We start from the raw sequence: 23080 nt of genomic DNA on the forward strand, positions 1-23080 counted from the left end.
CGTTCTTTTTCGTCTACAAATTGAGTCGAAGAGAAGCTGTGAACAGTTTAGAGATTCAACTATCAGGTGAACTATATAGCTGGTGATTCCATCGGTATTTTATTCTTAAAAACAAAACTAAAATTGCAAAAATAAAAGAAGGATACATAAATAAAACTACAAAACGGAAACTAAAAATAAAACAACTAAAACTAAAATACAAAACTAAATCTAAAATAATCGAAAGCGATTGGCTGAATGACGACGCTAGCTCCCTTTGATCAAAAATTTGCCGGAGAACTGTTTTTTTAGTGGGCCATTTTCAGTTCGAAACGGGTTCAAATATGTGTCGAATACAGTTGTACATATGATAATTCGCGAGACCTAATAATTTTCATAATATTTTAAAATTGCCCTTTCTCTCTCTAAATATTCACTCCCTTCCAAAATAGTCAAACTTGACGGTAACCACGAATCGACGTTTTCAGTTACAATAAACCCTATGTCATTTTACTGTTCGAGTATTTATTGCTATCATTATCTTGTGTCTGCATCTTTTTACGTATTCCGGTCTCCGTTCACACAAAAAACATCTTCCGGTTTAAGCGTGTTTCATAATGTAAACAAAGTATTTCCTTGTCACGCACGTTCACTTTCCTCACCAGTCCCCTCGCAAAGAAACATTTTGCGCATGCTATTGCTGAGCTCCAAAACCGCTGACAAGCGATGAAATCTCAACTGATTTCGACATTCGACTCGACATGGAAATGTTTTTCCGGTTTCATCCGTTTTGTTTATTTCCTGACAGTTTGCGAGAGCATTAAATACATCCTTTGTGCCAATGGGACAACAGTATAGTTTTGTGGTAAAGGTTTTACACGATCATGCTCTCGTTCTTAAAGATTTAGCGGTTCTCAACCACGAGGGACTTTCAAGTAAGCGATGTAATTTTTGAAATCATTGAGCTTGTAGTTTCGAGAGTAAAGCTTAATTATTTGAAGCCAAATCAGTGTTTGATTTGGCTTATTTTTCCTGTGTCAGCAAAGTTCTTTTCCTGGAGTAAGTTTTAGTCAGACGGATTTTCTTTTCTTTGTCTAGGTGCGGTGGAATACCTCAACAAAACGTGAGTAAAGTACATATATAATTTGAGCTTATTATGTTCAGATAAAGATCTATAAATTTTGAGTTAAAGTTTGATTTTCTGAAATCACTGCCCTTAATTCAAAGGATTTTGTTTTATGTTTTACATAATATCAAGGTTACAGACAATGAAAAGGGGAAAATCATGAAAAAAATGTATGCTTTTTTTACCAAGAGTAAAACTCAACATTTGCTTTTATATTCAGGCTCAAAACCTTTGCAGAGGGTAGAGGTCATCACACTGTATTTGTGATAAAAGAACCCTCAGATGAGAATTTTCCGCCATATCTATGGAAAGCCACAACAAGGATAATATGTTACAAGGTTTGTTGTCAATTTGTCTTATTCTTTTTCTGCTTGTCGCGTTACTGCAAGAGATCTCAGAGAAACTACAAACGCAGAGTTTGCCATGTTTCAATGCTCAATGAGCCAAAGTTTATCGATATTAAGTCGAAGCATCTTCAGATCTTCCTCGACAATCTTCGGATATCTTCGGAAAAGTTCGGAAAATGTTTGCAAACATTTGTACAACCTTTGGACAATATTCTGAAAATCTTCCGAAAATTGCCAAAAACCACGTTATTAGTAGGATTATAACAAACAGAATAAAACATGGTTGCTTGGTGATATGAAATTTATCTTCTCATGTTCAAATCGATATCATTATCGATATTGATTTGATAAATTTTATATCATTGCACGACCATGGCTGTATTATCCTCTATTAGATTTAAACTCATAGAATACCGGGTATTTACAAATTATTGTTCCCTAATAGACCAGAATTCAATCTCTACACCAGTCTGTATAAAATATTTACATGTACAGAAACCTCCATTGATAATACTGACACAGCTCTGCCTCTTTTGTCTGTGATATTGAGATTCAACTAAACACTCTATATCTGCTTTGAAGTAAGTATCTTCTGCAATAAAGAGGCAGGGTTGTTCAGTGCAGCCTCATCTCAAGTGAATGAAAGCTAATGTTCTCAAGGCAGAGTCTGAGGTTACCCAGGTGGAGAGTGCTTTAAAAACAAGAAGCTTGAGCAGCTTAAAATCAGCCGGTTAATAATTAACTATCCACTTAGACTTGAAAGGCAGGGTTCAGTACAGCAAAAACCATGAAGCAGTTACTTATTAAAGTTACACCCAGTCCGACTGGGTTTGCCTACTAACTTCAAATTCTAATTTTAAAATCACATTAAATTTTCACAGGAAATTTAATGAACACACTCACATTAAATTTTCTCTGTCCTCCCGCCGAAGCAAAGAAGAGAACCTGATTCCAGATTAGCCCAAAAGTCGACCCAGTGTGCCTACAATGATTTTATACTGTCAAAACTGAAATGAAACCGATTGCGATATTCGTCACCCGTAGCAGTTTTGTAGCAGGCCCAGGCTATCCCTGTCTTTTTTGGCCGACAGGAGACTATCGACCACGACGCCCAAAGGGTAAAACACGAATCGTCCTTGTGGCCGATTAATTATAAAACTCAAGATTCTGAACCTGTGGTGCTACAGTAACTATGGCAGGCGCAGTGGCCTAATGGTTAGCACGCCAGACTCCAGATTGAACGGTCTGGGTTCGAGCCCTGGCCAGGGATGCAGTGTTGTGTTCTTGGGCAAGATTAACTCTCATAGTGCTTCTCTCCACCCTGGTGTATAAATGGGTACTGCCAAAATAATACTGGGGGGAGGTACCCTGCGATGGACTAGCATCCCATCCAGGAGGAGTAGAAATATTCCTAGCCACTAAATGCTATCGAAACTGGGATAAGCTCCGGCAGTAAGGGCCACTTGGCTCAAGGCTTCCCTTTAGGTGCTTTCACAGTAACTATAACCAGTAACCTGGGATTTTTATTGGTCAAATTCTGCTGTGAAAGTTCTCTTGTGTAATTTCTAAATTTAGCATTTCTTTTTCAATCCTGCTACATGTAGGTCAACTCTTACAGTGGAAATGTGGAGAGTGAAAGAGTGATGGATCTCAGGCAGTTTTGCAAATTATATCGTGATATCACCAAGCAGCTGAGGCACACGCAAAGCATAACAGATGAAGACTGGGAGAAAGTCGACTGTGATGGAGAGGTAGGTTTTTTACTGTGCCCTGCTGCCAATGCTTCGCTTCTCGGCCAACTGTTCATTTTGGGGACAATCTTTCATCCTCGGGCATTATCCTTTAATATACCAGCTGCCTGAAGAGGTTTATTTACTAAATAACCATCGATGTCAATTAATTGATTAATATTGGAAATAGTACTGTTAATTTTAGGATTTATTGATATCTTGCAGACATGTGTCTCCTGTCCAGTGAAGCTAGAAGAAGTCAGGGAATCTCTTTGTGCATCAATGATATTTACAAGGTGTGGTCACAAAAAATTTATATTTTTCCTAGCTTTTTCCAGCCTCAACATCACCTATACCGTCGCTTGCATCTAAGCGTGAACACTCGCCGCTGAAACGTCATCAAACGCTGAAGTTTAGCAGACCGTAACGGCAACTTTCGCGCCGAAAGTTCAACAGATTCTGGTTTCGAAATGGCGGAAAGCTTGGATGTGAAGACTTCTTCCGAAAAAATTTATCCTGATCTGTGTCGATATGCATCTGCAGGTTCACTTGAATCACTTTAGTTCTGGTGTAAAATTCCGCCTCCACTTAGTGTTTTTGGTGAGAATTTTGAGTGCGAAAGTTGCCATTATGGTCTGCTAAACTTCAACGTTTGATGACGAATCATGCCAAGTTTAATACCCAATTAGATCATGTTTCGGCGGCGAGTGTTCGTGCTTAGATGCAAGCGACGGCATCAGTGAGTTAGCAGTTGTCCTCAGTTCTTCTTCCTGCTTCTTCAGAGATTCATCCCCCAAAATTCCATACCGATGCCGAAGAGCAAATTGTTATCACTAGAGAAAAATTAAATGTCATTGAGTAGTCCCAAAGGGAAATGATGTATTATTTTCTCATCTGCATGGATCTCTATTGTCGACAGGGTTGATGAGGTAGCTGCAGAAGATTCTCCAAAGGATGAATGTTGTATATGCATGGATCGGAAGGCAGAAGTCATCTTGGCTTGTGTCCACAGCTTCTGTAAACATTGCATTGATAGATGGTGAGTCAATTTAATTATGAAATCATTGAAACAGAAGTATGTACCAGAGGGGGGGGGGGGGGTTACTCAAAAAAAGTTTTATATGGGGAGTCTCCTCCCTGAGGTCCAACCGCTTACCCTTTTATATTCCATTTTGACAGTAAAGGTACCCCTTTCATTTATCATTTATTGAAAAAAGGGACTCCTTCATATACCAACGTGACCGGACATAGATTTAAAATGAAGTGCTTTATAATAAATTAAAATGATACAGCCATAAGTTGTGTATGTTCGAAATAGGCCCTTTTAAATACCTAAATGACAGATTTCCTTACAGTTTCATATACCTAAGCTTGTGATTATAAATAAGTTCCTACCCTTTTATATACCTGAAGCATGGGAAAGGTACCCCTTTCGGGCAGAGCCTCCCCGTATAGGCTATCATAGGGATTGCCCCCCCCCCGCCAGAGTAGGTACTAAGGGTGTCTGCTTTTGGGAGGTTCGACTGCAAAGGTGTGGTGTTGATAGAGAGGAGAGTAAGAAGATTGATTGCATCGCCTCATGCCATAATTACTTGTCTTTACAGGAGTGATGTTAATAACACTTGTCCAATATGCCGAGATGAGATTCATGGAAATAAAGACTACTGGGAAATGCCAGAAGCCCCAAGCAAGGGGGAGATTGGACAGTTTGTACTGGGGCTGGCTGAAGGAGCTGGAGCCCCTACGTGATATATACTAGCTAGCCTAGTGCCAAAATAGGAATTCTGTAATTTATTACAGAGTATGGTGGAACCATACAGTAGGGTTCTGTACAGATGTCAGGGGGGGGGGGGGGACTCATATAAAACTGATGGGGATGCTCGCCAAAAAATTTGAAAAACATCCCTAAAAATTCCATAATCTGTAGCAAACTGTGAGAATTTAAAATGATAAAAATGTAATGTTTATAGTGGTTAGGCACTTAGCTTCAAGATAACTAGTTTCCAGGCAAGCCACTGAAATGAACAGAAATAAAATCCCAGCTGGCAGGAGGCAGACCAGTTAGCTCTAATTTAAACAAAGCATTCGTGACTGTGTATGAACTCAGCAAGATCGAGAACAAATCCAGCAAGTGAGAGGGTGGAGGGCTTGAACCTGGAACCTCCAGATTACAACATCAATTTTCACCAACACGTTTTCAAACCCTAAAAGAAATCGCAAGCACCCCTGTCAGTGACATATAAGAGTCTCCACCCTCTTCCACAACAAGTATAGCTGTCTTAATGCTTATTATGATACAAACAGCATCTTTAATGAATATAAAAACATGCAGTTGTAGACAAATGTATAGACAATTTTATGTATGTAGCAACTATAGAAGGTGATCCTCAGCATTTTCACAAGAAAAGAGTGATTAATTAATTGATTGATATTTGACCAGCAAGAAATGGAAATATCTAGGATGTACATTTAAAGCTAACAAAAGAGAAATGTGTGAAAAAAAGTTGGAAGGAGGAGAGGAATTCTCCCTCATCCCCTCTATAACTTTTGTATTTGCTATAATATAATATTCTATAATATGGTAATTCCAAAAGCATATTTTGTTATAAATTATGCTTAATGGTATTCGAGCAACGCGAATGTGCACAGTATCTTCACTTGGTTATGTTATAAAAGGTGGTGTAAAATGTTTTGTGGCCTTTAAAGGTCTTTTGTTTTAATTCTGCAGACTGATGTATTGAGCTTCAAAGTTCGTTTTTCATCTATGAAAAAAATTGTACTGTTAACATAGACAGGAATTATTTTATCTCAAGTGCATGAAGACTTACTTTTTCAGGGGAAATTTGATCGGTCAAAGTATATGTCAAGTCACAGATTTTTTTAACTAAGAAAGATGAAAGTGGGCCTTCAAACTTTTTTGGCAAAAATATGCATCTTAAGTTATGCTAGCATTTTATTTATTTTATTATTTTGATTTGCCATAATTTAAATCTAATACTTTCTATACGTGTAGAATGGTCTTGAACTTTTTTCAGAAGATAGACCATTGATAACTGTAGTTTAAAGCTTAAGATTTGTGTGCTAAGGTACAGACATAACTTATATATTGGTATGGGATTTTCATTTTTGTAAAAAAAAAATGTTATAAATATTATTGTCAAAAAAATAAAAGAATTGATATAACGGGAAAACTTGTCTTCAATATTCAATTCACCCTACCCTGATTGGTTTTTTTTACGGCCCTACCCTGCTGTGGTCTGCAGGACGAAAAATAATCATATTTGCCGTTGCACTGCCTCGCGCCCAGTTCTGCCCTGCTGAACAGTTGTTCTGCAAGCTATCTTTACTTGCTGTACAAGTCGACAGGAATAACTGACAAATTTCGAAAAAGTTCTTGAAGAGTTCCGATTGTTATTGACCAATCGGTAAAAGGAGGAGCACTTTGAAAGTCGTCGTGTAGCCTGCCTGCGAACAGTCTCTCTCTCTTCAATTTTTTTTATTTTTTCCTTTCTTTTTTCTACGGAGAGCCTTGTCACGACGATATAACAATAAATACTCAAACTTGTGACGATATGACGAGTATAAGTGAAATTCTAGCGTATCGGGATTTTTGCCTGTGAGTCAATTTTCAGGGAAAGAATTCTGATAAAATAAAGGGCGTTTTTTCTTCTGTCACCAAAGCTACTGGGGAATTCTCCTCAGTAGCCTTGGTCCTTTGGTTGACCTTGGATCACGTCTCTCTCCCCCTACTGATCATAGTGCCCAAAACAATATAAATGGAGGATGGGTAGCCTGTGTGTGAACCGCCCAAGGCGAGAGTAGGCGGCTGAGCGCGGCTGGCACAGGCCGCATGGGTGTTAAGCATGGGTGCCTTTCCACCTCACCAGAAATCCGACCGAGTCCTACGCTACCTATCACCTGGCCCACGCCCGGTGATGGGTGGCAGACCACTCTTTTCATGGCTTTTTCCTTGTTTTAATATCAGCGTCATAAGCCAGAGACAATAAAACTTGATTTTTGATTGATTGATGTCAAAAATGATCCTTGAAACGCATGACAACAAATATGGGTCATACATTTAGTAGAAATAGGTACATTCAATTACCAGAAGAGAAATTATTCCTAACAATTCAAAATAAAAATAAAGATATTATTCACCGCCGGCCCCGGGATTCACCCATCACAGTGAACCCGAGCGCGGCTAGGAAACTGACAAAGAAATTAACGAATAAGCGCGCTTTTTGGTCAGCGGAGTTATTGTAGTACCCAGGTCTTTATGCAAATAAACGGTGGGTGGGAAGTTTGAACGTTAGAAGAATATTCGTTGTTTTCCCTCGAAATCTTCAGGTTGTGGTTTCTGAACTTCGTTTGATCGTGGGAAAAGTGCAGGAACTTGCCTCTGCCAGTGTCGTTTGTAGTTATTGTTCCTAACTGTTGACCGGTTGAATCTAAAAAAGCATCACAAATCATGGCTTCGGTTAATGGCAACGCTAGTCCGTTTCGTCCAAAGTGTAAGTATGAAATTCATTTTGCATCGATCTTTCACGTGTTTTCTATGGTTAATAGATACAGAAAGATCGAAATAGAATGAGGGAAGTATTTTACGACGAGTAAATCATAACGTACTGTCATGAAAAGAAGTGAAATTTTTGCGAGATGTTATTGTTGCATTTGCATGAGTAAAAAAAGTTTGTACTTCGACCAGAACTCGGCGATCAGACGTGATGTTTTTTTTTAATTATAAAAACCACAACAAAATTATCATTTGTACCCTGTAAATTCTTATTAGTTTCACTCTAAACCGTTTCCAAATCTGTCAGCTTGTTTGTATGTGATATTAAATATGCAGCGAAACTCTCATAAATTTTTAAATGTAGCCAAATATTTGTATATAGTAACATATCAACTGAAGTCAGAGTTAAACATGTCAGTTCTACATGTGCACATGTATATAAGTTATTAGACACATTCATGCATTGACTCAGGTTGACTGTGAACCCTTCAAATTCTCCCAACTTTATGTATGTTTATATTGTATGCACACCAGTATAATTTAATGAGAATTTGTCTATTGACATCAAGGCTTCATGTAAGGTTAACCCAACATATGCTATTTCCCTAAACAGTTCACAATGCTAAGAAGTTCCTGTCCCTGCAACTGTCGCAGACTAGTCAGGCCATTTCTGCAGAGTTCAACCACATGCTTCGCAGCCAGACTCTAACGAGAAAAAGAAGAAAGGTCATCAATGAGATTTTTGCAACAGAAAGGACTTACCAGGATCATTTGAATGCTATAACATCAGTGAGTAATAAAGATTAATATTAGCTCAAACATGCATGTACTGGCCATCATGAATGATTTATTTTTTATTTTATTTTTAATAATTAAAGGATTTATGATATACATTGTACAGCATTTACACAACACCAAATATATTTGTAGGACACAGTTGGTAATCCCACGTGCAACAGGCAAGGTAGCCCCATCACGCCATCTTGCTTGATCAAAGCTGTGCTCTTAGAATAATTCCAGGGTGCTCAAAGGCTCTTATGTAAGAAATCTTGGGTGCCCAGCTCTTAAAAGCTTTTTATGATAGCAAAGTTATACATGTCGACCAAATATCATTTGTAAATATCATTTTATTGGTTAGGTTAGGGTTAAGTTAATTGGTAAATGTAGAGCTACTCTGTAGAAATGTTACCAATAAACCGTTATTATTATTATTATTATTATTATTATTATTATTATTATTATTATTATTATTATTATTATTATTATTAAGACAAAAGTAGGTTGCCTGTGGCACCCGGGGGCACCCGGGGGCACCCAGGCTCTGCTAGAGCATAGCTCTGTTGATAGGCCCTTTTACATGACCCAGACACATGGTAGAAAATCAGCCATGCTGGGCCACAAGTTACACAGTGGAACACCCAAAGCAAAGGAAGGGGAAGCTTGACTGGTGCAAGGCGCTTTGTTCTGAATGTCTCACTGCGTGTTTTGTGGCCCAGCATGGCTGATTTTGTACCATGTCACCTTGTCATGCAATGGGCCTTGGGTAGCCAATTACAGTGCACTGATAGGATTTGGTTCAGCTTATATTACCTGTTCACTGGGCTTGCCACATACATGTACATTGTAACTTATCACATTATTACTTAATATATTCAATTTATACCGTTTCTAATTTCAACTTTCAGCAATTTCTTGCACCATTGCAAGTTGCATGCATTCTACCACAAAATGTGCTAAACGCCATCTTCTCCAATGTGGAGGCAATTCAGGCAGTCAACAGGGAACTCTTGAGTCACATGGAGACTTTAGGCCTTGGTGATGCTTTCTTAGCCATGGCACCATTTATCAAACTTTACAGTACCTATGCCAACAACTTTGCTAAAGCACAGGCTGCCTTACAGGTAAAAAAAGACACTAAACTGCAATGTGTGGTTCCAGAAAATGTCCATACTCCCCCCACAGAAGGGATTGGAAATTCCTGGGGGTGGGAGAAGTCTCATAGGCTAAAAACTTTAGGAAGCGTATGAAGTTTAATTGGAATTTCCGTACAGTAGGTGTGAGGGGGGGGTCTTAGGAAAAATCCCTTCCATGGGGGAAGTTTGGATAATTTATGGAACTAAACAATGCAAAAATAAAAACTACACAATGGCCAGTTCCCTAGATATGAGATGGGCCTGTAGGAATTGTGGTAGTTACCTTATTGTTACTTATTTTCGCGGGAACTTAATTTCGCGAAAATGGAAGTGGCATATTTCGCGGGACTTAAATTGAACACGATTTGGCCAAAAAAGTACGATTAAAGGAATTAAATTTCGCGAAAAATTGTCAAAATACTGGTCTACATTTAAAACAGTAAATCTCAAAATTGGCACAACTGATTTTAATTTTCCAAAGCAATTGTTTTCAATGGCACTGAACAAAACCATATAACAAAAAAGTTAAAACAATTTGACATGTTCCTGTGTTACAAAATAGAGCTTTTTAGACGACTGTACCAAGATATATAATTTTGTAGAAAACTGACCGCAACATTGATTAGTCATAAACAATTATATAAAAGGGTATTAAAGTTCGCGTCGTTTTTTTTCGCGAGAACCTATTTTCGCGGGTCTTTAAATTAAGTCCCGCGAAAATAAGTAACGATAAGGTATATTCAGCAAAATGTGCACAAGACTTGGCAATGCTGACTACAACTACCATGATGATTCCCTGCAAGTGTGTCTCATAGAGGGAATTGGCCGTGATATTATAAGAACCTTTATTTCAGTTGCATAAAATTATGACCTTATATGAAAAGTTTCTATTCGCAGCAGTTCATTTAAAAAACATATATTTAATCTTCCATGTCGTGTGTTTTTATCAGGAGTGGGAAAAGAAGAGTGTGGAGTTTGCAACTTTCAAGAAAGCTCAAGAAGCACGTGCTGAATGCAAAGGGTTAAATCTAGCTGCCTTGCTGATTACTCCAGTACAACGAGTTCCCAGGTAACCTTTTTGTATTTTAACAACACCTACATGCTGCCAGCAAACTGTTTGCTCTTCAAATGATCATGACTTTTGTCAAATGTGATTGTTCGATACTACATGTTGGTGCTGTTGGTTTAATTAGCTGGCACCTATCTTCATTATATACGATGAGTCTAAGAGTATAAATCTAGTCCTGTTATTGCTGGGCAGGAATGCAATGCCAAGTGTGCACAGCATTATTTTCAGGTTGCTTTAAAAATAATATTTTCATACTCCATGAGTCCTACTGTTGGTAGAAGAAGGCAGAGTTGGAAACTAAAATTTCGGAGCACTCCACATCTAGGCGAGTCACCTTTAAATTGCACTCACCCAGATCAGTTTTCACTCGCCAAGTCTCCTTTAGCGCCCCTCCTTCCATGATGAATAAAATCAACAACTTAAATTTTTAATCACGTTTGAAATTCAACGTGTCACTGTGGTGGTCGATCGCGGTACAGACTGCAATCATTTCTTCAATGAAAAATCACCAAAAATAGACCTTACTCCACAATAAAAACATGAGCACACTTACTTCAAAAGTTGAAACGCAGTTTTATTATTTTAAATAATACTCTCTGGATGTGAAAATCATACTTCCCAAACCGGGCAAGTGATCCGTGATTTGTACTCGCCTGACTGTTTTCACACTCGCCTGGGCGAGTGGGCGAGATCTAATTTCCAACCCTGGGAAGGCAATACATATGACACTCAAATTTCTTGTGCAAGAACACAACACATGGGGGAGCAGGGATGGTGCAGTGGCAAGAGCACTGGCCTCCCAACAATGTGGTTCTGATTCAATTCCGGCAGGTTCTTGCCTTGCTCTGAGGGTTTTTCTCTGGGTTCTCTGGTTTTCCCCCCTCGGAGGGTTGGGAACTAAAATTTCGGAGCACTCGCCATCTGGGCGAGTGACCTTTGAATTGCACTCGCCCAGGTCAGTTTTCACTCGCCCAGTCTCCTTTAGTAAAAAAAAGCCCCCCTCCCCCAACGAATTATAAAATGTTCACCGTGCGTGTCACCGCGGTGGTCGATCGCGATACAGACTGCAACCTATTTCTTAAATGAAAAAATATCCTAAAATAGATCCTAACTCCAAAATAAAAACACAAACACTTTCTTCAAACGCATTTTTATTGATACCTATTTCCAAATTCCTGTAGTTTGCAATTTAAGTGTCGAAATTGTACAGTAAATGCAGCGGGAAATGGCCGTCTTGCAGCGTTCGAGGCTCGGTGGATGAGTCAACGGTATTTATGACCAGAGGTATTACTTTGTACAACTACGTCAATCATGTAACAATCACCAAGCAGAAGCCATTTTTGTGTTTTGCTGCAGCCGCAAGGGCTGCAAGCAAAACACATTGAGAGCTGAAGTTTGTGCCGTAAGGACCGTAAGGTGTAAGGTGTAAGTGCCGTAACAGAGGAGAAATCTGAACTACCGATGTCAATCAAATCCATGAACAAACAAAATCGAAACCAATGAACCGTAGCGCTGATCGCATTCGAAGTTACGGGCCAAAGTATTCGAACGCAAACCACGTTGGACACGTTGGAAAACAGAAAACCGATTTAAAAGTATATCGCATTGGGAAAGAAAACAAACTGTGGCGCGACCACTCCAGTTTTATGAGAAAATTATTCTGCAGTTTTCATCATTTACGAAAAGAGCGAAGACTTGGAACCTCGCCGAAGGTCATAAATATTTTCTCCAAAGGACCGGTTAGTGCACAGTTTGTAAACTTTCGCTTTGAAAATAAACTTACCCTCACGTTGTCTACACTGTCTACAGCATACTAGTACTGTATTAACTCTGAACTTCATATTTTAAAATAAAATGTATGAACGTGTAACTTGTCACGCAAAGACAGCTGGAAAGGAATATACCATGCTGGTAGGCTGCACCGCTAATTGTAGCTGTATTCGAGCTATATAAAAGACAGCTAGAAACGAATTAATACTAGTAACATCACAATGGGAAAGAAACTTATTCAGTGGTTCACACCGTCGAAAACAAAGAAATATTAAAGGAAGTTCTCATTCACCAGATTCACTGCATCAGATGCAACATTCGTCAGTTCGTGTTTAAATGCGTGGCGACCAGTTTGTTTACTAGTTATTAAAAAATAATACGGTCTTCATTTAATAAACAGTTCATCCTTAAATTTCAGCTTTTCTACGACTGACAGGTAGGTACTATAGTATAAGCCCCGCTAAAATAGCTGGAAAGGGAAAGTTTTTTGAAAAATGAATTTTTGACTGCCAGACGCGCTGGCGCCACATGTTTATTTTGTGAAGATTAATTAAACGCCGTGAAAAATAGAATTTGATGTCCAGCGAGCCACTGCATCTTCGGCTACGCAGTCCTCAGTGAATCCTCTAACTTCACAAATTTCTAAAACTTTAAGAAAACGAACTTTCGCAGAATCAAAAATTGGTCCTTATCGATCTTCCGATCTTGTTGTGAAGACACTGAAATTCGACGAGTGTTCATGCGTGAAGGGATGACTGACGAATGATAATAATTATTTGTAAACTTTCGCTTTCAAAATGAACTTTGCGTTACGTTCAACGCCGTCTTTCTGTTGTTGTACGCCGGTGCGCGTGCGATTATTTATAATTTCTGAATTTTGATCAGTAAAATTATCAGGATTGAATTAACACAAAGTGACTACAATTTAACCTGCACACAAGTGACAGACAATAAAAGACGATGGATTTCAATCTCGACTCACTTGTCTTTCATCAACATGTTCCCTAAGACTTTGCTCTAGCAGCAAAACACATGGACCCATTGGGGCCCTATTTTTGACTGTTTACGAACGCGAACCAGCTTAGTTATCATTGTTGGAGATTTCAAAATGTTGGTAGGCTATCGGTTTGTGAACAGTGTGGATTATTTTAAAGTGGAAGGTAAAAAGTTACGCTTATTTTGAATAATATATTCTGGATATGAAAATCGTACTCGCCAAACCGGGCGAGTGTTCTGTGATTTGTACTCGCCCGACAGTTTTCACACTCGCCTGGGCGAGCGGGCGAGCGCTAATTTCCAACCCTGCCCTCCTGAAAAATCAACATTATATTTCTGAATTCCAATTCACTCCGGATAGAGGACCCAAATCTGAAATGAAAACCAGCTAGAGCTGATGGAACTTCCTTTCTTTCTTCTTCCTTTCTAGAATATTAATTTTCTACCCTTTACATGGTTTAAATTTCGACCTTTCAGAGTACTACAATACACTGACTGGTCATCAGACCACAGTGACTTTAATTCCATGCCTGATTTACCATCTATAGTATACAGTCACAAGGTGAAGAGATACACTGTCTAGTAAATTTACATCTTGCAATTATTCTTTGAACAGCTGCACTTAACATGAAGTTACAAACTAACTTGATGTATGTATTTTTTAAGGTATAAGTTGCTTCTTGAGAGTCTCTTAAACAAGACACCAAAGGATCATTCTGATTTTGAGAAACTGCAAGGTATGATCTTAACATGGAAAAATTAATGTTTTGTTCCAAACTGCTGGATACAATGTAGGTCAATTTATATACATCTTTATTTTAAATAAGTTACCGGTATTTAAGCAAGTGCGAGGGCTGTACTGGGAGGATATCAGCCCTTGACAGCACAAATCAAGTACAGTCTGGTCTGTACAGAAAAGACAGAGGACCAATAAATTATTGTTTTAGTACAGTCACAAGCAATCCTTGGTTAATTTGTTACTAACACCACTGGTTCAATGACCCAGTGGTTAACACACCCGTCTCTTGATCAGGTGCTCTGGGTTTGAGCTCTAGTCAGGGTCACTGCACTATTCTTGGGCAAGACATTTAATTTACACAGTCAGAGTATCTCTCCCCACCAAGGAGTATAAATGGTTACTACACACAAAGTGTGCATGTGCTAATCAGCTTACTCCGTTTGTATGTTACAGAAGCCACAGTAGAAATCAACAAAGTTGCACATCACATCAATGAAAATATTCGCCAGCGGGAGAACTTCCAGAAAATGCTATCCATTCAAAACTCACTGACAGGGGAAGGAGCTCCCAAAATTCTTGCACCAGGTAAAAAATAACTACTTTGAAGTTTTAAAACTACATGTATACAGTAAAAACCCGCGTGTAAGAACCTAGGGATTTAAGAACCTTCTGGCAGAAATTTGCTTTTTTACTACTCCAAAATATAAGAACCTGTTTAGCCAAACAAATTCCAACAGGTTCTTATATGTGGGGTTTAACTATTTAATTTATATATTTTTTTACCAAAAACCAAAAAGGTGATGTTATATACAGTACTGTATCATTGATCAATTAATGTCGTTGGACTTTTGGCAACATGGGTACATTAGTAAATATTTATAATGAAGAACAGTGAGACCATTTCTGATAATCAACAACAATGTCTACTCTGTAGAAATTAAGAACCTAATTAATAACCTACTTAGCCTAAACTGTCAGTAAGTACCCCATAATAAAAGAACCTGTTTTGCCAAACTCTGAAAAAAGTAGGTTCTTACACTCGGGTTTTTACTGTACTATATATATATATACAACGTTTTCCACCATTTATTACTTTATTTTAATCGTTTTGTTTCAGGAAGGCTATTTATTAAAGAGGGACCACTGTTGAAGGTACGGTTTCCAAGATTCGATGCAAAAAATCGCATCCTTACTGTACATGTATGACCCAACTCTGCAGGGATCCTTTTAGAGCCTTTGGGTTGTTGCTTAATTTTGAATTTCCTGCCCATTTAACAACCAATCAGAGAACTTACACGGATCTCTGTATAGTTACGTCATCAGTAGGGAATCTTTCAAGTCGAATGTCAGACAGCTCTAGAGTGGTGAACGAATTCAGGGCGCATTTCATTTTGTCCAGAAAACTACTAGAAAAAGGCGTTCGATCCAATTTGTACTCGTCAGCACAGACCTCACGGGATCCCAAAGCAAAATGGTTTAATACGAACTACGTATATCGATGCAGACAAGAAATAGGAAATAATAATAGGTCGCTGCGCGCAGGCCAAAAAAAAAAGGCTGAAATAAATTCAGTTGTATTCCTTGCATACCTTGACTTTGCTCGATCTTAGTTTAAAACACGTCAAGTATCTTAGAAAGAAAAAAAAGCTTCCACTAACTGTTGCACTAGATAAAAAAAGCACGTGTATTGGGCGTATCATTTCAGGTCCTCATGTTTTCGTCAACAGGTGTGCAGCCGAGGATCACAAGAAAGAATGTTCTTTTTGTTTTCTGACATTCTTCTTTACGCCAAGAAAGGTGGCTCACTAGACAAGGAACAGAGGTAAGAAATGCCTCAGGTGAGGGAAATCACAGCAAGTTTTTTGTGAAATACGTATTTGAATGATATACTACACAAAATCACTTTTATTATAGGACTAAAAAAGGCTTAATAATGGATGAAAATACACACATGTACGTATACTACGTGTCCGGTTATTTCAGAGTCAATGAAGAAAACCAAAGTCAAGGGCAGCCAGTTTTGACTGTTGACGATCTGAAAACGGTCCACCCCTTTCGTCGGACAAAGAAGTCTCGGTGCTTGCAAGTGACCTTCCCACATCTACAGAAAGTTGTAACTCGTTCATTTTAAAAGACAGCGAAAGCTCAAATTGGGAAACAAAATCCAAAAGTTTCTTTACCGTATTTGGAAACAGTTGAAAAAACAAACTACGCTACAAGTCCTCGATAGCTTTCAACTGAATGGTCACACACTGGCGTTTCATCCACAGACTTAAAAGTTAGAACCACCTTGTACAGCATAATAAACAGTACCACATGAAAGTACTGCTCAATAGCTTTCATTTGAATGGTAACACACTTGGATTTTAACCACAGGCTTAAAGTTATAACCACCTTGTGCAGCATACAGTAAACACCCGCGTGTAAGAACCTACAATTTTCTAAGTTTGGCAAAATAGGTTCTTGTATTTGGGGGTAGTTATTGGTAATTTAGGCTAAGTAGGTTCTTAATAAGGTTCTTAATTTCTAAGGAGGAGCCATAGTTTTTGATTGTACGAGAAGAAAAAAAATGGGTTTGGTCCTTCATTATGCAGCATTTATTCATAACTGTATCGCTTCAAGCCTCATGCAAGGTCCAAAGAAGACAATTATAGTCTATGTGAATCTGTCTTTTCTTTATTTGTAGATACAGTTTGGGATGTTCTGTTAAAAATGTTCATAAAAATTTTCTATAACCCACATATAAGAACCTGCTGAAATTTGCTTGGCTAAACAGGTTCTTATATTTTGGGGTATTAAAATGGCAAATTTCTGCCAGCAGGTTCTTAAACCACTAGGTTCTTACACGCGGGTGTTTACTGTATCACATGAAAGTACTTCTCAGTAGCTTTCAATTTATCCACTGACTATAAAAGTTAGGACCACCTTTTGCCGCTAGATCGTCAAGCGGGTTTTCCCTCAGCGAGTTGGACAGGTTTAACAAGTTTATCACGTGTTTTTCGCAGCTCTTACTTATGCCGTCGTGTTTTACCGCTGATCGACTGTGAACTGGAACAAGTGTTAGGCGGCTCAACCGAAAATGAGGAGAATTCTGGCGCAGGAGCTCTGTTCAAGGTAAACTGTTTACAAAACTTACACTAAAAGGGAACACATGTTTCAAACTGTTTTGTTCAATTTTTTGTTAGTAGATTCATTTACTATATACATATTTCAATTCTCGTATATTTATTATCGGCAGATAACTTGTAAAGACAAATCACTGCTCTTGTACTCCAAATCAAGAACAGAGGCGCTGGCATGGTTTAAATGCATACGAGATGCTATAAGGTAAGAACATTCACAAGAAGTTGTCATTGACAATTTTTATCTTAACAGACCAGAAAACGTTTTCTGTATGTTTATTTGTGGCAGTGAGCTCAAAAGCTGCAGAGCCTCCTTAAGACAGCCACACGGAGAGGAAAGTGAATTTCCAAAACGATCAACGCCTTTGACGCGGTCCGTGGCCAAGAAAGCCGCTCGTCTGGGATTAAGCATTATTAGACAGGTTAGTTCTGATGTAGACATGATCTTACCTAAGGGCTTTCAGAGATAGTACAAGTATATGACTTCGAATACAATACTAGCAAAAAGACAACGAATTACGAAATAAGCATCGCCGAGAAAATTTGACATAACTGAGTTGCTTAAGGATTTCGTGTATGTAAAATCATTAGCTAAAAACGTACAATCCTAAATGAGCCTTTCTAAGTCTAGCCTACGCACGGAGTCTCCTCTGAACGTTTTCGAAAAACATCCCCTGTTTTCATAGGTTTTATCGTTTAAGTGTAAACAATGGACGGAAACTTACCAAGTCTATACGCGTTTTCAAACGAAAACATATCAAGTCAGTGTGAAATGGACGTTTTTGCAATAAGTAGAAACCAGGTTAATTTTTGCTTGCCTAAAGTGAAAGAGATCTTTGCAATCATGTAACAAGTTTAGCAGTTGCAAAAAGAACCCCTGAACACAATTTAGGCTTCAAAGGACCAACAACAACCTTTGTGAATTAGTGCAAACGTTCTCCTACTGAGCTACGAACTAGCCAAAAGGAGCTGATAGTTACCGCTGCTAGATAAAAATTCCAACTTACGGTATAGCTAAAGAAACCGTTTCTTTGTTTTAGCAGCTGATTTTCTTTCATTTTCACAGGATTCAGCTGTAGATTGTTCCAGTCCAGCGGTTTGCATCAAAGACAGTCTGTACCCTTTGAGAAAAGAGCTGTTGAACAAACAAACGCCTGTACAATCGACAAAACCCAAGGCTAAAAAATTGCCCAAGACCGGAGCAACGCCAAGTAGCACATCAATAACACGAGCTCGGAGCAAAGAAACTGTGATCAACTCTCCGTGGTTTAAAAGTGACGTTCCAACTTTTTCTGCGGAAGTGAGGACGGGAAATGATTGTGGAAATTCATCGGCGGATGCAGAAGGGGCGAAAAACCTTGACGAAGAAACCGCGCGAAAAATGGAGGAAACTGGGCAGAGTTGTGTAAGGACACGCGCTCAGAAGAGGAAATTGTCTTTTAAGGAGAACTGCGGAGTCGAGGTTAGTTTCACCTTTGTGCTGTTAGATCCTCTTGTCTTTTGATTACTAATAGTCTAATATAGGTTGTCTCAAGGGGGGGGTGGGTTGTCTCGAATCACGTAAAGATGAAAACTTGTAGTCAAAGTTTAAGTTCGTTCTTGTCGTTTCTTTGTCACAGTGATACTTTTTTAATTGGTGACTTGATGTTAACAATATTTTTACTTGTCTGCATATCTCATATCTGCTTTCTGAAAAGCCACTGTAACATTTCTGATAAAGTTGCATTTGGTTTTAGTTTTTTTCTCCTCGTGAAGCGCCCAAAAAGACTTGTTTTAGGCCAAAAATGCCAGAAGTGTCTTGCGTTCAAGCAGTCAACTCTCCCGTAAATAGGTAAGGGTTCTGTGTTCTTTTTTTTGCATCAAACCTGCAAACTTTTTATATAAACAACCAACATAAGTTGTAACCCTTGAAACTTCGTTATATGGAGAGTTCACTTTATCTTTCCAAACAAACAGACAGACAGACTGACAGACAGACAGACAGACAGACAGACAGACAGACAGACAGACAAATGAGGTTAAATGCGATTTAACCAAGTTAAATAAATACTAGTTATGCAACGCTTTCGAGTGGTATACTATGGAATATTCCACGAGTCACTTGTATTTTTCTCGGTATACACACGAGCCTTTAGGCGAGTGTGTATGCCAAGAAAATACAAGTGACAAGTGGGATATTCCATAGTATACCACGAGAAAGTGTTGTGTAACTATTTTATACCATGCCATAGAAAATACGCTTACTAAATTTCGTCGAGAATACAGTCGCAGCGCACTATGGGAAGGTTGGATTGAATACCGTCGAATATATAACGGCTTTCCTGTATTCTGATTGGCTGTATTTTCTATGGCATGGTATAAAGCAATTTAACCAAGTTAACCTCAACGAGTGGGTAGTCGGCTGTCCATGTGGTCAGCGGTTACTAGCTCTTGTCAGGCTCAGTGCGTTGCGTTCTCGGACATGACAGCGTGGTGTCAGGTCTTCGTTCAATGGAGGGTTTTCAGGGATGTTTTGCGAGTTTTTTCCCCTCCCTCCCTCCCTTTCCTGCTTCTTTTTATTAGTTATAAATTCATTTTTCCACTGATTTAATCAGTGTGACGGGTGTCTGTGCGTGGGGGCTCATGGCTGTTTTGTTGGGATTGCCAGCCTTGGCAGCTTTATCCTATCTGGGGAGGGCCGGCTGACCTCAGTGGAGGCCCTCCCGGGTATCCCAGGCACCCATCCTCCATATTCGCGAGGCAGTGGTTAATTGTACAGGTTTCATGGTAGCGTTACCTTGTAAAAAAAAAAAGGAAATCAATGGATAAACCCCTGCGTTTTGAAGCTGCAATGAATTTCGATAGTGCCACTGAGTATGTTTTTCTTTTCTTTCAGTCCCTATGAACAAGCGAAGTGCACTCCGGCCAAACTGAGAACAACGAAGTATGTCATAGCGGAGGAAGACCTCGTGCAGTCTACAACATGCGCGGTCATGTGAAACAAGCTTACATGAAGTAGTTAGACAAAACAACGCGTGCCTACAGTATTTCACGGGATATTGTAAAAACGAGATCGATTGCAGATGTTGTAGTTGGAAGATGTTTTGTAGTTCCGAAGTTGTAACAGCGACCATCTTTTCTCGATTAAACGCTTAGTCCACACACGGTGGAGTTATACATAAACGCCCCTGGCATTTCTTAAAATTTATTTTAAGTTCAGCGTTTATTTGAACCATTTATGCAACTGATTTTCAGCGCTTATTAGGTGTATTCATTTTAAATGTTTCTGACGAACTACTACGGTATAGTTAGCATAACGTACTCTACACTCCACTGACTTAAAGCGAAGTCGGTAATCACCGTCAGGTTCAAATAAACGCCCCCAGTGTTAAATCGAGAAAATACTCCGGGCTTTCAATAAGATCTGGTACCCATCGGAGCTCCGGTAGATATTTTGTTGTGAATCGCAGGCTAAAATTCATGGGGCTCCCCAAGGGGAGTTGTTTCCAACTTTTCACATCGCTCTTTGACGGGCGCCACACAACGACAGCCACATCGTCAGAACTTCAAAACTTATTGAAAGCCCTGAAATGTACAGTACAAAGTTTTAGTATTTGAAAAACTTACTAGGGATAGAGATACGAGGTTTGGGTAGCGAAAAAAGAAGGAAGTAGAAACAAGGTTAATCTTGTTTTGTATAATTAGGAGACTTCATGATTGCAAATATTTTAAAATATCAAGTGAGGCGATGCATATGATCTTTATTCACAAGTTTTACATTAGGCAGGGGCTAGATTAATATTCGTACGTCATGCTACAAAATAGAGAGGTATCCTGCAAATAGCGTACAAATAAATTTTCATGTAACTTGTTTCAATATTACACAATCCGGAAATAGCCGATCGTGTACCTTAGAATGATGTGTTGTATCAATAGTCGACTTTTTCATATATTTTGCTAGTAGTACAAGAGGGCTAGATAGGATTGGGATGGGGTGAGGTTGAGGATGTACCGATTTAGGTTAAATGATTAGAGAGCCTAACGTCAAAATTTTCAGCTCACATCGTTCCCTTTTTAACCGAGACAGTTAATTGTAGATTATTGAAACATGAGAGCTATTGCTCATGATGAGCTTAGCAGTATTCGCTACAAACCACAATCGTGTATAACAGTTGTGAGCGTACTTTCAATTGCACCAATAAAATGTATTTTATTTTTTATAAACATTTGTTGTTTCGCTGTAGAACTTTTGAATGGTTCGCATACACTCCGTAAAACTGGCTAAAACCGCCATTCTTTGCATAAATTGTACAAAAAGATGTGTTTGAAGAAATGCTGGTACTGTTGTAGTTTATACAGTGGAACTGCGATTTTTCTAACCTCTAAGAGAAACAAAAATTGATTCGAAAAATCGGGTACAGTCAACTCTTTCTAAAACGGACACCGTCGGCTCCGGCTCCAACTGTCCGTCTTAGAGACGTCCGTCTTATAGGGAGTTTAGTTACAATAAAATGACTGAAAAATGGCAGGGACGGGACCAACACCAGGTGTCCGTCTTATAGAGGTGTCCGCTTATTGAGGGCCGCAGAGAGGTGACTTGGGGAGTTCGTAGTTCCTCCCTTGAAAAGAAAATCGTTTCTTTCCGCATCCCATTTCTCGGAATAAGAACAAATCTTCGTGTTCTTAGCAATGACTCCCAGGCCCTTTTAATTTTTATTCACCACTTTCATGACGTCATCCTGCTCCAGCCTCCTTTCCATTCTCGTCCCCATAACCCTTTCGTTTCTTTAAGCCAGCAGGGCCTTGGCACGAGAAACGAAGGGCTCTGCTATGCTCCCAGACACAGGATTTTCAGTCCCAGATTCTAGAACTTACGAGCTGAACTTACGGTCTTTATGTATGCAGCCATGATGTTTGAAAAGAATGTAGGAGAGAATCTTTGCGTTTTTGACTTCCGTTCAAGAATTTTTCATTTCAAACAGCCAATCAAAAAATTTGAATTAATTCAAAAATCCTATGTCCCTAGTGCCAAGGCTTCGCCGGCTAAGAGAAGCGATAAGGGCTATGGGGACGAGAATGCCTGCTTTTATCCTCGAAACAAACTGGAAACGAGACTCATTACCATGGCCTTTGCTCTGCCTGGAATTCTAATTTCGTGGGACGGTTCGCGAGTGGATTGGACACAAATGTGGTTTTTCGTGGCCAGTGTTAATAGCGCAGGCTCTATCACCTTATGAAGCGAGCCTCTCACTTCTCTTCAAACACTACATATTATTTCAGGAGATCTTCGTCAAGCGGAAACACTTATTTTTCTCATTACTAAGGTAAACAGTGTTAGTTGTTCATGTGCTTTGTATTTCAAACGCTGCTCTCAGCTGCTGTTTGTCTGTGTTTACAAACCAGCACATTTCGGACCTTCTTTTACACGCGATTACGGCAGTACGGTATCGAAAAAAAATATTGAACTTCGGCCGAAATTGCGTTTGTCGACAGAAAAAAGCGCTTCGTTCACGCGCGATTGAGTGGGAGAAACGATAAAATTTGAGGCGCGCGGGTAAAAAAATTTCCATGTATTCACAAAATCCAAGTGAACATTTCCGTAAAATAGCTTGCTTTAAACGCAGTAGGGAGGATTTTTTGTCGTTTTAAAAAGGATTTGAGTGTTTGAATGCAATTGAAAAGGTTTAGACCTTATCTGGCAGAGGAGAGCTGTTTGACATCTGGCGGTAACAGTCTGTAAATTAAAATTCACAATTGTATATTTTTTCAATATCGGTGATCGGCAAAGCTTAAGAAA

At 39.0% G+C, this 23080-nt stretch overlaps 2 protein-coding genes across 2 annotated transcripts; both read left to right on the top strand.

Moving 5' to 3' along the window:
- The first annotated feature begins 704 nt into the window (after positions 1 to 704).
- On the top strand, positions 705 to 6365 carry LOC144631948 (RING finger protein 141-like). Its single transcript, XM_078490534.1, has 7 exons — positions 705 to 914; positions 1078 to 1102; positions 1326 to 1443; positions 3057 to 3203; positions 3408 to 3478; positions 4102 to 4221; positions 4787 to 6365. Exons 1-7 carry the CDS (start codon positions 821 to 823, stop codon positions 4929 to 4931), a joined length of 720 nt encoding a protein of 239 aa, XP_078346660.1. The 5' UTR covers positions 705 to 820; the 3' UTR covers positions 4932 to 6365.
- A 1110-nt stretch (positions 6366 to 7475) lies between these two features.
- LOC144631763 (rho guanine nucleotide exchange factor 39-like) lies at positions 7476 to 21507 on the top strand. Its single transcript, XM_078490317.1, has 14 exons — positions 7476 to 7693; positions 8309 to 8484; positions 9381 to 9596; positions 10559 to 10677; positions 14110 to 14180; positions 14636 to 14767; positions 15300 to 15334; positions 15910 to 16004; positions 17188 to 17296; positions 17421 to 17509; positions 17594 to 17726; positions 18371 to 18766; positions 19041 to 19135; positions 20180 to 21507. Exons 1-14 carry the CDS (start codon positions 7651 to 7653, stop codon positions 20280 to 20282), a joined length of 1812 nt encoding a protein of 603 aa, XP_078346443.1. The 5' UTR covers positions 7476 to 7650; the 3' UTR covers positions 20283 to 21507.
- Positions 21508 to 23080: the final 1573 nt, after the last annotated feature.

The sequence above is a fragment of the Oculina patagonica genome, chromosome 12 (genome assembly GCF_052425735.1).
Source record: "Oculina patagonica isolate OP01 chromosome 12, crgOcupat, whole genome shotgun sequence".
NCBI classification, from domain to species: Eukaryota; Metazoa; Cnidaria; class Anthozoa; order Scleractinia; family Oculinidae; genus Oculina; species Oculina patagonica.

Excerpts from the sequence above, each read along its gene's own strand:
- LOC144631948 (XM_078490534.1), top strand. The coding sequence starts at position 821 with ATGGGACAACAGTATAGTTTTGTGGTAAAGGTTTTACACGATCATGCT. Across the intron at positions 1,444-3,056 it reads CAAGGATAATATGTTACAAG|GTCAACTCTTACAGTGGAAA; the intron begins GTTTGTTGTCAA and ends TGCTACATGTAG. Across the intron at positions 3,479-4,101 it reads GCATCAATGATATTTACAAG|GGTTGATGAGGTAGCTGCAG; the intron begins GTGTGGTCACAA and ends TATTGTCGACAG.
- LOC144631763 (XM_078490317.1), top strand. The coding sequence starts at position 7,651 with ATGGCTTCGGTTAATGGCAACGCTAGTCCGTTTCGTCCAAAGT. Across the intron at positions 15,335-15,909 it reads AAGAGGGACCACTGTTGAAG|GTGTGCAGCCGAGGATCACA; the intron begins GTACGGTTTCCA and ends TTTCGTCAACAG. Across the intron at positions 18,767-19,040 it reads AGGAGAACTGCGGAGTCGAG|TTTTTTTCTCCTCGTGAAGC; the intron begins GTTAGTTTCACC and ends ATTTGGTTTTAG.